The sequence below is a fragment of the Anopheles merus genome, chromosome 3L (genome assembly GCF_017562075.2).
Source record: "Anopheles merus strain MAF chromosome 3L, AmerM5.1, whole genome shotgun sequence".
In the NCBI taxonomy this organism is placed as follows: Eukaryota; Metazoa; Arthropoda; class Insecta; order Diptera; family Culicidae; genus Anopheles; species Anopheles merus.
The window spans coordinates 15,042,077-15,054,595 of NC_054085.1; the positions used below are offsets into that span (position 1 = coordinate 15,042,077).

The 12,519-nt window shown below is 47.2% G+C and overlaps 1 protein-coding gene across 5 annotated transcripts in view; it reads left to right on the forward strand.

The window, feature by feature from the left end:
• The window catches only part of LOC121598746 (zinc finger protein 423 homolog), an 80,266-nt gene extending 68,465 nt beyond the window's left edge, over positions 1-11,801 (forward strand). For all 5 annotated transcript variants that reach the window (XM_041925996.1, XM_041925995.1, XM_041925997.1 and 2 more), the window contains 6 exons: positions 5,711-5,853; positions 5,932-8,184; positions 8,262-8,381; positions 8,458-9,567; positions 9,638-10,099; positions 10,186-11,801. In XM_041925996.1, coding sequence (XP_041781930.1) covers positions 5,711-5,853; positions 5,932-8,184; positions 8,262-8,381; positions 8,458-9,567; positions 9,638-10,099; positions 10,186-11,461 — 5,364 coding nt within the window. In that variant the 3' untranslated portion in view covers positions 11,462-11,801. The remainder of the gene's footprint in view (positions 1-5,710; positions 5,854-5,931; positions 8,185-8,261; positions 8,382-8,457; positions 9,568-9,637; positions 10,100-10,185) is intronic.
• Positions 11,802-12,519: the final 718 nt, after the last annotated feature.

The following is a 12,519-nucleotide window of genomic DNA, read 5'->3' on the forward strand; positions in this document are numbered from 1 at the left end:
CCGGTAATGACCCGTTTGTTCAACTGTTTTCGACTTGAATGTTTCTAATGTCAAAAGATTCTAACCTTTATTTGTCCTTCCGTTCAACTCTTTCTGCTACGCTCTAAACATCTTGCAAATGAAAATCAAAGCAAAAGTCGTACACAAACCACCGGTGTTGGTTCCGTTTCGAAAGGACCAAGGTCTCCTGGCTTGCCTTATGCTCCCCCCCCCCGGTCCCAAGGCATGTGTGTGTGTGTTGTTTGGGATACGGCTTGCGTCCAAAGTTGTCCAAAGTTGTCCGTTCCTGGACACCAACTTGTCCTTCGCTGCCTGGTTGGTGTGTCTTAATGATTTCTTTATTAGGCATTGTGTTTACCAGTGTGACAAGCGCGCGAGTCTGTAGCCCGATGATGTTGTGTAGCATTTCCCGGAAAATCGTACTATTCCACTCCGGAAACCGGCTGCCCATCCGAAGGGAGTCAGTCTGCGCCCCCCCCTTTACCACACAAACATGATTATCTGTGTTTGTTCGTGCTCATACTTCTACCCTGCAGCTGGAGGGAGAAAAAAATGCACATAGGCTCACGTTTTGCTGCACTTTGTGCAGTGTGTAGGATAAGCGTCGTCGTGTAAGCATCAAAAGCATTGCAAATTATGAGAGCATTGCTGATCGCTGAGCGGCATAACTCTCCTCCTCTCCCATTCCTATAAGAAACGGTTCATTCCAATTTGAGATTCAAAGCCCGTGGTTGCTGCGATTGAAAAAACGCATTAAATACCAGGTATTTTTTCCTCATTACCAGTTGAGAAGGTAGTGAGACTTAGCGTAGTAGGTGGTGTAAGAAATGCGTGCCTTATTAGCACGTCCGAGAAGGATGAGACAGCGGTGGAATATTGTTATTTAATTATTCATTCCTCCCCCGAATGCTCACTGTGCGGCACCAATCAGTGCTTCTCCATCGTGAGAATTCATTGGACAACATCCCCGAAAAAGGGTAATAATTGTCCAATTTTTCACGCTCTCATAAAAACACTCCGATTTGCCGATTGACGAGTCCATCAAGTGGCAAGTTCGAAACGAATTAATAAACCTCAGAACACAGCGCGTTAGCGCAGTAAAACGCTTTTCAAACGCCTGCTCCGGTCCCAGGACGGACAGGTTTGTCGTCTCACTTCGCACCAAGTTACCGTATCCGGACCTAAAAGGCACCCACTTGTTCTGCTGGTGCTGTCCCTTCTTTTTTTTTTTAATGTCCCAATTTGGCATCGGTAATTAGCAATCCGTCAGTACGATCTCGCCAGGGAGCCATTTGCCAATCGTGTGTCCACCCCTCTCTTTCTCTCTCTCTCTTCCATCACCTGAAGGGGTAAAACTAATGGCGCATATCGTGGTGCACCACCGGTGTATTGCTTTGAGATTAGTTGTCCAAGATTGTGCTCGTTTTGGTGCGCATTTCGTTACCGTTCGACCGATCGGGCGTGGTGGCCCAGGCACCGTGGCTGCCGTTTACCGTGATTGGTTTGCCGCCCGGCTCATGTACGGGGGGGGGACATTGACAGGCTAAAAGTGAATGCTAATGAGCGCACCACACGACAGAGTGATTCATGTGTTCGGCTGCGCTTGTTGGTTTTGCTTGGAAAGGAGGTTCCTGCGTTTGGGTGGTCGTTGGGTGTTCCGTCGGGGGAGGGTGAGCGTGAAGCGTGCGGTCGCCGTCGTGGTGGCCATTTTTTTTTCTTTTTGTTTTGCAGTGCTGTCTTAACCAGGTGCTTAGCAACGCTGTGTGTATGGGTGTTTTAATGCAATTTGTGGGCATTTTCCAACTTAACTAAATTTAACAAGCCACGATAGAAATTTGAGGCTGGATTGTGCTTAGAAAGAGCTTTTGATCTTAAGCTTGAATATTTTAACATAATAATTGGTATTAAAAACATTATTTTCAAGTAACAAATGTACAAAAAATTGCATTCAAAAGAAGCGTATGATTAAGAGTAGGTGTTTAAGATTTCCTATGATGAATATTTCACCGACGAGTTCATTAAGTGTGCCGCTTCGAGAGACTTAACTGTAGAACGTTTAAGGGAGCAATCTATTATAGCAGCTTGTTTATTCTTCATAACTCAATCGAGTTCATGAATCTTTACATTGAAATTAAACTTATTTACTTTGTTAAACATATTGCTTCTTGACAAAACATGCAAATGATATGCATAATAATAATCTATCTCTTTTTTCTAATTTCTATAACTTAAATTAGACTATTGATGATACAGTCTTTGCCGCTTAATTTTGACTTTAACTCATCTATTTATGTCTCTGAAGCATTTTAAACTGTAAGTCAATTGCTTTGTTTATATAATTTAAGCCTATTTTTCAAAAACTATCAAATTTAAGATAGGAAAATAATAATTCAATTGATAGAATTTAAAATAGAATAGTTCTTATAACAAGTTTGAAAGTGTTAATGGAGTGAAAATGGTTGGCACGTATTTTCAGGCATTAACAATGTTTGGAAAGTTTATCAAATTTCATTAGTTTTTTCACTACAATCAAATTATACGGATCGCACAAATTACATTACAATACACGAAAATATATTTTTTTAAACAATTTGTACAAAATTGATTACACATTAATGGAAAAGTACAAAAATTCCACAACAAAAAAAACCTTAGCACGTAAGCATTGAATATTTTTTTCGTTATTTTTTATTTTTAACTTTAGGGAAAAGTAGGTAAAGACACGTTAAGGGAAATGGTAAAAATCTAGAGATATGTAAGTGCAATGGCCATGAAAATGTACATACATTATCTTACACTCATGTTTGATCAGATGTGTTGACAATTTTAAGTTTCCATCGATTTTTATGTTTTTTTTTTCATGAATGAAAAACACGATTTTTTTTCGTGCAGTTTTGAAATGTTCGGGTAAGACGGATACCTGATATGGGACGGATGGACACCATGAAGGGTAAGATAGACACCTATGAATAAACGTTGGAAATTAAAAAGGTTTATAGTATTTTAACATATCCTATTGCTTTCTACATACTGGTACGTACATAATCCAATCTAAGCCAATTGCAACGACGGTTCATTCAGCCATGAATTTTGAAATTTTAAGCGGCGCTTGTAATACATCGTAGAATGCAGTATCTAAGGCATTTTTTAGTAACGGACACTAACAGTGGACGTTGCCCCAGCTTACAAAACAAGAGTTTAAAACATCGTTTTAGGAAATTACTCCGCGAAAAGTCCACGACCCCAGTATTTTTTGAGGGACTTGCTAATAGCTTAAAGCGTTTTCCCCCATGTCAAAATTCAACATTTGATATTATAAATCCCATAGAATTTCTCATCTATTGCTGAACAATGTCGTATCAATGCCTCATCTTTTTATTGCTTAAAGTTGTCCAAGTCGTGACAAGATATTGGATTTCGTGCAGCGCCTCATCAGCGTCGAGCGAGTAATAGCATAACGAATGGCTGCTATTTGGACTGGTGTGCCGTTTTTCGCATATTTCCATGCTTTCTCTAGTTGCTGGATGATTCATATTTTCCAAATACCCTTATTTAAGATAATTGAAGAAATCAATTCATCACCAATTGATATAAGAAGTAAAATAACCCAACAAATTCGGTGTCCATCTTTCCCTACAATAAAAGTGTCCGTCTTTCCCACTTTGGTGTCGGGATGTTTAAACAACCAGAAATTTTTTTTTATTCATTAATTCTCATTTTTTCGCCGGTTTCATTTATACAAAAATATAAATCATTCGTACATAAATCATTACAAAATAATAATAAAAAAGTGTAGTTATTAATCAAAAAAAGCTTTAGAACCTAAACTTTTAAAGCTTTTTCGTCATTTTTCATTTTTTTAATTTCATTTAATTGTTTCATGGTGAATTGGAGTTATAAACATGTCTTGAATTCACAAAAGAACGTAATGATTATCGTTTTTAGTTTTAATTATTTTTTGTATGTTAACAGTACTTCCTTAACTCGCTTTACAGTGATTACACACTGATCAAACCGAAAGATTGTTCGCAAGAGACTCGTCCGTTGCTCAACTCGCAAAGAAAGCGAAACTTGAAATATCTCTGTTTCCGCAAAAGATTCCCATATTGTGTGTGCGAAAGCAACGGTGCAAAGGAATGAAACGGTTCTGCACAAAGCTCCGGGTACCCGCGGGATTCGCGAAACCGCCACCACCAATTCGCCGCCGGTCCAGAGATGTCATCTAGCTGATAAGAGAAGTTGTGGTGAACCGTATGCGCGCCGGATGCTTCTACTCGACAGAACACCGAACGCACATTGCTACGGTGCGCGGGGCCAGGTTCATCAACGGCCGATCATAAGCACACACATTTTCACCGCAAACCGCCACCCTCAGAGCCCTATTGAAAGGTCCTCTTGCTTCTTCCGTGGATGAGACCCCGAAAAATGCCGCACACTCAAAGGTGGTGTTGTCGACGACGAACGGAACGGGCGAAAGGAACACACAGATTCGTCTGGTTCTGGTCTCGCTGATCCAAAGGCGCGATAAGGGGCGCAAAAGAACGCAACCCGGCCCAGTTGCGCAATGCCTCGGTTGGTCCACTGAGAGAGGGAGAGAGTGAGCCCTTTTTGGGGTCGCCACAGGGACTTTGTTGGTTTGCCTGCCGCGATCAAAAGACGCGGGCCCATTTATGCATTCTTCCAGCCAATATGTATGACAACCCGACCAGTTGGGAGTTCTTCAGGCAAGAATGGTTACGGTTTCCCTGGTGCCTCGGTCCATCCCCCTCGCCCCCCCCCCCCTCCCTTGAGCCTGTCATAATTTGGAAGCAGCCGAGCAACACTGCCAACAAAAATGCACCTGAAACGTGCAAAAATTTTGACAAGTGTGTGTGAGCGAAGGAGATCCGCTTTCCCGAGGACCGGGGGAGTGTGAATTCCACTGCTAGCGTTCTGGTGTTGTTCGCTTCATTCCTTCCTTAATTCCCGCCTGATCGCGCTCCATTCAGAGTGTTCCATTCTCTCACCTTTTTGCTTGCTGCCGGGCGCGAAGCGGGAAAAGGTCCACTGCCACCAAGACGAACTCCCTTTCTGATCATATCATCATCGAGGTGTCCTCTCTAGCTCCCCGTTCTACCAGCTTTCATGAGGGTTTCTTTTGCCACTGAGCGGTCCGGTACGCGTCATGCGCGGTGGTGGTGGTAGCATTCCATACGCGCACCTTTTCATCCCACTGTGTGTTCCCTCTTCCGTCGTCGCAGTAGGCGAGCGGAGAAGAAGGAGCGTGCAAAAGGCGGCACACCAAACTATGCGCGGCATGACTATATTCGCAGCAGCAGTAGGCCGTTTTGTGTCATATGTTTATTCAATTCGGTTTGAAAAGATCGATCGCGGGCGCGAATCAAACGTTGTACACCAGCAGCACCATCGCCATCACCATCATCGCTGAGGTGGGCTCAAGGGGTGTTTTGTGGCATTTTTAATAATTCATTAAAATACCAAGACCCTTCCTGAAACACGTGTACCCGTGATGGCATTCTCCGGAGCAGTGAAGCTTCTTAGGTGTTCCTCTTTTAAAAGAATTCCTGGTTTGATTCCTATTTGATTTTTTGGAAATATCGGTTTCATGTTAAGGCTCATGAACATGAGCACAAATTCTTTGGTTTTGAACTACAAACATTTTGCAATTTCCCTTGCTAATTCGTTCTTCGTTCTACTTTCTCGTCCCCAGAGCCACACGGAGCATATGCCATTCAAATGTGAGTACTGTGCCCGACTGTTCAAGCACAAACGATCGCGGGATCGCCATACGAAGCTGCATACCGGCGATCGACGCTATCGCTGTCTCCACTGTGAGGCTGCATTCTCCCGAAGGTAGTGTGTGGCACTGACCACCAACTCATCAGACAACTTCAATCTCTAACACCATTTTTGCTCCACTTTCTTTGGCAGTGATCATCTGAAGATACACATGAAAACGCACGACAACCAGAAACCGTTCCAGTGTACGATCTGCAATCGAGGCTACAATACGGCCGCAGCGCTAACGAGTCATATGCAAAATCACAAGAAGCAGCTGGCCCTGACCGGGAGTCCCAACCTTACGTACAGTCCACGCTCCACCACAAGCTCCCTGTCGAGTGGGGGAGGAAGTTGTGGTGGTAAGCGAGGGGCAAAGTTCTCGCCCTACTCCAACGACCCACTGATGCTGATGAGCCGCGGCAACTCCAAACTGTCCTCGTCCCTTTCCAAAGCCGCAAGTAATCGAACTCCAACACCTGGCAGTACGGCCGGCGGTGGTGGCAATGCAGCTCTGGGAGGTCTGGGAAGTGGTGCGGGAGGTGGTACCGGTACCAACCATCATCAGCAGGATCTGCTCTCCTGTCCGTACTGTACGCGGACGGATTTTGGGACGCTCGAACAGCTCGGGCTCCATGTGCAGTCGATGCACGGGCATGGTGGTGCTGGTGCATTGGGATTGCTTGCTGGCGACTCCTCAATGTCTTACTTCACACCTGCCGGTGGACGCCGTGCAGTGACACCCGATGGGAGCAACGTCCCCCTCTCACTCGGTGGTCTCAGTCCGTATCCACCGATTAGCTGCGAGTTCTGCACGATGAAGTTCCCAACCGTTCCGCTCATGTTTGCCCATCTCAAGACGGCTCATCTGGATCGGTTGGCTGGCAGTGGTGGTCATCAACGAGGCTCACCATCGAATGGTACCGGCAGTCCGCTCGGGTCACGTCCTCCCAGTGGGTTCCATCCGCTAGACCAGCTGCACTATAACAAGAGCCTGCTTGGGAGTGCTTTCCCCTCCTTCTACGGTGGTGGTGGTGGTGGTGGTTCTTCCAACAGCCTTGCCGGAATGTCCGGAGGCAGTATTAAAGCCGAGCGCCGGCTAATGGCCGAACGTGATGAAAATGGAAATGAAGAAGAAGCGGGAGGTAGAAAGCGGCAGCGCAGAGGAGATGATGGAACAGATGTTAGGGGGAGCATGTCGAAACGGGACAAGCAGGAAAAGGAGGAGGAACGAGCAATTGAAGGAGATGAGGAGGACGATGAGGATGATGATAATGACGTCGAGGGAGAAGATAATGAGGAGGGAGAAAGTGAGGCTCATGGAGCGGACAATCGATGTGAGGAGTCCGTTGACTACAAGGAAGAAGCGATCGATACGAAGATCACACCGATCAAGCAGGAGCGAAAGGAAGAGCCTGCTGAAGGTGAGCCATCTCCTTCGACTTCTGCACGATCGTCTCCCTGTGGTGATTCCCTGGAATTGGGAAGTGGACGTCCCGGAAGTCATCCATCGGGACGTACAAGTCCAGCAGAGCAACTCACTCCAACGGACCTGAGTCAGCCGAAGATGAAGCGACTCAAGCTGGAGACGCCCGAAGAAGACTCACTGACCGATGGTGCGGATAGGAAGAGGATGTTGATGACAGGGTCAGCAGCATCTGGAAGATCTCAAACAACTCGCGAGCAACACAAACATCGTGGTCCAGCAACAACCGCAACTGCAGCAGGTCGTCGAGATAGTGAAGCGAAAGACTCACACCTCCAGCACGGCTCACTGATGCACTCTTCCTCTTCGAGCAGCAACGTCAAACACGCCCAACAGATGGGTGCCCCTACTTCTACCGGAACAACATCCCAGTACCACCATCAACCACCCGGCGCATACCTCTGCAATCAATGTAATGCCGCACTGCCCGATTTCGAATCGTTCCGCACGCACCTCAAGGCACATCTCGAGCAGAGTGCGGCCAGTGCGGCGGCAGCTGCTGCAATGCGACTGTCGGGGGAGCATGCTAACTCGGGCAGTTCCGGAGCATCATCGTCCCTTTCGCTTACGACCTTCCTCTGTCAGCAGTGTGGTGTAACGTTAAGCTGTCAGGCGGAGTACGAACAGCACACAATTGGCCATTTCCTTGTGATGGCGGTCGAGTATCGATGTCAGGGGTCGACCAGTACTGCAGGCCCTGCTAGCTGCAGTGGTAAGAGCACCTTCGGCAAGGTGGAAGACCTGCACAAACATCTGTACGAAGGCCATATGCAACTCCTCTACAAGTGTACGGTTTGTGGGGAGACGTTCGAATCCAAGGTTCAGGTGCAGGTACACTTTGCCGTGAGTCATTCGGTCGAGGTGAAGCTGTACCGCTGCTCAGCCTGTGCTGAAGTGTTCCGTTCGGAGCGTGATTTTAGGTACGTTATCCGCTAATTTGAACTTCTCATCACAGTAGGCTTTAATGTTTACTTTTCTTACAATTCCCAAAAATTAGGCAACACATTCGAAATCGCCACCTGACGGCGGGTGCCGTCCAGTGTATGTTCTGCCGCATGGTTTGCTCGTCCGAGCTTGAGATGCACTTTCATCTTGCGTCGCACGCTAGGAAGTACAAGTAAGTCTTCCTTATCACAGTCTTTTGTTGTACGTTGTTTGCTAACTCTGCTTAATTTCCTCAATGTGTCCTTTAGATGTCCAGCCTGTCCAGAGTCGTTCCATGTGGAATTCCTGCTCGATCGGCATATTCAAACGCATCACAGCCAGAAGGAGACGTCCTCACCGAACCGAGGCCGAGAGTCCGCCAACGGTGGCCACAACCTATCAACTACATCCTCCTGCTCCACCAACTCAACACCCTCTACGGCCACAGCAGTGTCGTCTACAGCTCAACCGCCCTCAACAACAACAACCGTTACCGGGCTAGACTACCTTCACCTACACGGACAAATGGCGGCAATGGCAGCAGCTGCGGCTTGGCCCACCCTATACCAAACGGCCGCCAACAAGTTCTACAGCAACAACCCACTGCAAGTGGACACACTGTCCCAGCTGAAGCATCCACAGCAACTACTGCACGGTTTCTACGACACCATGCTCGGTAAAGCGCAACAGCAGCAGCAGCAGCAGCGTGGTGCATTCCTTCCCGAGTCATCCAGTGGTGGCAAGAAGAACCCCTTCGTTGCTGGCCACTCACCAAATGCCAGTGCGAACGCTACTGCTAATGCTCTGCTTGGACTAGGCTATGGAGGTGCATCACTTGCTTCAGGAAACTCCCAACAGCCAAGAACTTCCACGCTTAATGGTTCCTCTTCTGGGCTTTATTCCCCCGAGGAAGGTCCAAATGGTGGTTCGAGTGTGGCCACTAGTAGCTCAAAGCTTTACTCTCCCATTGCCATGATACAGCGGTACGGTGATGGTGGTGTACTGCATTCCACACCTGGTGCAGCGCCGCCTACTACTAGCGGTTGCCCTTCCCGCACGGAATCTCCTACTCCGAGTGGGCAGCAACTTCTTTTGGCAGCTCACTCCTCGCTAAGTTCACTGCCTGAACATCATCCCGAACAGCAGCAGTCGAGTAATCGAAAGGCATCCCAACAGCAGTCAGGTCCTAAGACATCATCCGGTACAATCACACCACAGCTGATTGCACCCGGCTCGAACAGCTGCTACAGCTGCGGTATCTGCGAACGGTCCGACTTTAGCACGGAGAGTGAGGTCCAAACGCATCGCAAGATTGTGCACAACTTGAAAACGGGCGTTAGTTTGCGGTGTGCGTACTGCAACGGAGACTTCCGATCGAGGTAAGTGGAACTTTACTACCTTTTGTGCCCAGGATGATCACACACCTCTTTCCTTTCTTCGGGAAAACAGGAATGAGCTCGAGAACCACATGAAGGTGGCACACAATACGGGCGGTGGCAAGCACAAGTGTTTGATCTGTGACGAAATCTTCCCATCGCCGGCAGTACTTGCCGAGCATAAGCTGACGCACTGTAAGGTGGGTGCTTCGGGACGCTGTTCGCACTGTAGTTTGCCCCTGCCCGATGCTCACACCTTCAAGCAGCATCTGCCGGCTCATCAGCAGATCGGTGGATCATCCTCTGGAGCGACAGGAGGAGGCACCACCACATCGACGAATGGCTCCTCAAACGGAGGTACGTCTGGTGCGGGTAACTCCTCCACTGGACAGAGTGCGTCCTCTTCGGCCGGAGCTAATTCGAGTGGCACGGGGACAAGTTCCAACACGAATGCGGATCAGGATCGCTTCCCTCAGCAGTGCATCTGTTGCCGACAAACGCTCAACTCTGAGTTTGAAATTAGTCTTCATGCCAAGTAAGTAGCAAAGACCAAAGACCTCTCTCCTTCCAATAAGGACTACAAACTTTCAATAAATAACACACTTTCAATGTTTAACACAGATTCCACACCAAGACCGCGGAGACTAACGAACGCACGTGTGCTCTCTGCCTGGAGCCGTTACCTTCACAACCCGAGTCCAACACCAAGATCTGTGATCCCTGTCTGAAACGGCACAATTTCCCAACGAAGCTCCTATCGATGAACTTCCTGAAGCCTGCCACCCCATCTCTAGCGCCAACACCAACCCACGGTGGATCATCTTCAGCCGGTGTTGTTGTACCACCAACTCACGGTACAACCATTGGTAACAGTGTCGCAGCAGAAGGAAGACCACCACTACCACCACCACCGCCAACATGTTCGGGAAGTCTTCAACAAGACCCACAACATCCGGGCGGCGCACGGGATGGTTCATCCTCTGCCCTGTTCCAGTGCAATCTGTGCAAGAAACCGTTACCCTCCGCCCAAAAGCTCCAAGAACATCTGATCGATCATACGTTCGCGGGCTGTGAGGAGCGCGGCTACGTCTGCTACCTGTGCTCGGCCGTGTTTACCTCCTCGGCCGGACTGCAGACCCATCTGCCGCTGGCGCATTCTAACGCGGCCGCCAAACCGTACGACTGTGAGCGGTGCGGTGTGGCGTACTTCTTCCGGGCCGAGCTGGAGCACCATCTGATCGATCATGAGCTGGGCAAGGCGATAAGGCCCTCCTCCTTTGAGCTAGCTTCTTCCGACGAGTGGCACACAATGGTGCAGCAGCGTTCTCCGATGGGTGAGGATGATGTTGGTGACCACACAGGCCACATCAAGCAGGAACAGTGTGAGCCTGAGCAGGAACAGGATGGATCATCATCACCGTATCACCACCAGAAAGATGAAGATTCTGATGATGGGAACGACTTCCAACAGCATAGAAATGGAGAGGAAACGAATGAGGTGGATATGGAGCAGGAACAGCAGGAGGACGAGGACAACGAACAGCCTCACGCTGAGGTTAACAATGGAGGACAACAGGACGACGAGGATGGTGGTCGTAATGATGCAGCAGTAGGCGCTGATGAGTGTAACGATGCAGCCGACGATGATGATGACGATGATGATGGTGACGTAGAAGATGAGGAGCACCAGGAACGACAGGAAGAGCAGGAAGATGAAGAGGAGTACATTGAGGTAGAGCACACTACGCTGGATGATGGTGGACGAGGAGGCAAGCAAGCAAGCGACGAACGGCTCCGTCGAACATCGAACCTGTTGATCAATGGCGGGAAGGATTGCTCTGCGCTGACTGCTACCACGACGGCAACCACTCTTCCGGTTGTAACGGCTGCTGAGTGAGAAGAAGTAGCACTGTTATCGATAGGAATAGATTAGTATTTGAGGAAAGTGAGCAATAATGAGAGTAGGAGGGGGGGGGGGAGAAGTTCAGCACACTAGGAACAATCATAGATCAATGGTTGCGCACTCTTTCGATCGATTTCGTCCTTTTTGGCAGATAACACCTAAAAGAAAAGGTACATTGTAAGTTGATTGATTAGTAATTCGCTTACATTCCTTAACATTAGCATATTAGTGAGCATTAGAATGGGCATTGTACATAGAGGGGGGCAAGCGAGAGCGAGAGAGCAGAGTATTGAGCTAGAAATTCAATTATAGACGGAAGGAGGAGGAAGCAACAGAGGGTCAGAGAATCGTGTTCCTTTAATTCTTACAACAAAAAATCTCGCTAAAGAAACCTTAGGGGCATTCAAACATACACACATATACACACTTGATAATCCTAATAATCATATCAAAACAACACACCAAGACGCTTTTAGTGAAAATGTAGTAAAAGTAGTGGTAGTGGTAGCAGTAGCAGTAGAAGTAGTACCCAGTGGTTTTTATTGTATATTTATTATTGCGCACGTATGTAAAAATGTACACGATTCATGCAAATCAATAAAGAAAAGTAGTATAAAATATTATTAAAAAGGTAAATTAATCTTACTTTCTGTGTTAATGGGTTAAAAAAGATGAAAAAGCACTTACCGAAGTAGTTTGAAGAGCGACGCGTCATCTCATTCGCTGTTCCCGCCAATATCAACGTCGTGTGATATTTGATCACAAATGTAAGCAATTTAAAATAAAAAAAGTCATGTTTTGTTTTTTACTCTTTTTTTGTAAAGTTCGTTCTCGTGTGTATATTGGGATTCGTTCGATTGATAGGTTTCGCATGCTGCTGCTGCTGCTAGATTAAGGCACATAATATATGCGGGCATTTCCGTCTAGAAAGGGTAAATAGTATAAATGGTTCTCCCATCCATTATTGTTTTTCGTTGCTCTTTTTTGCTTTTGCTGCTATTGATTTTCAGAGTTGCATAATATTTGCGCACTATATAACTGTGAGATACAAG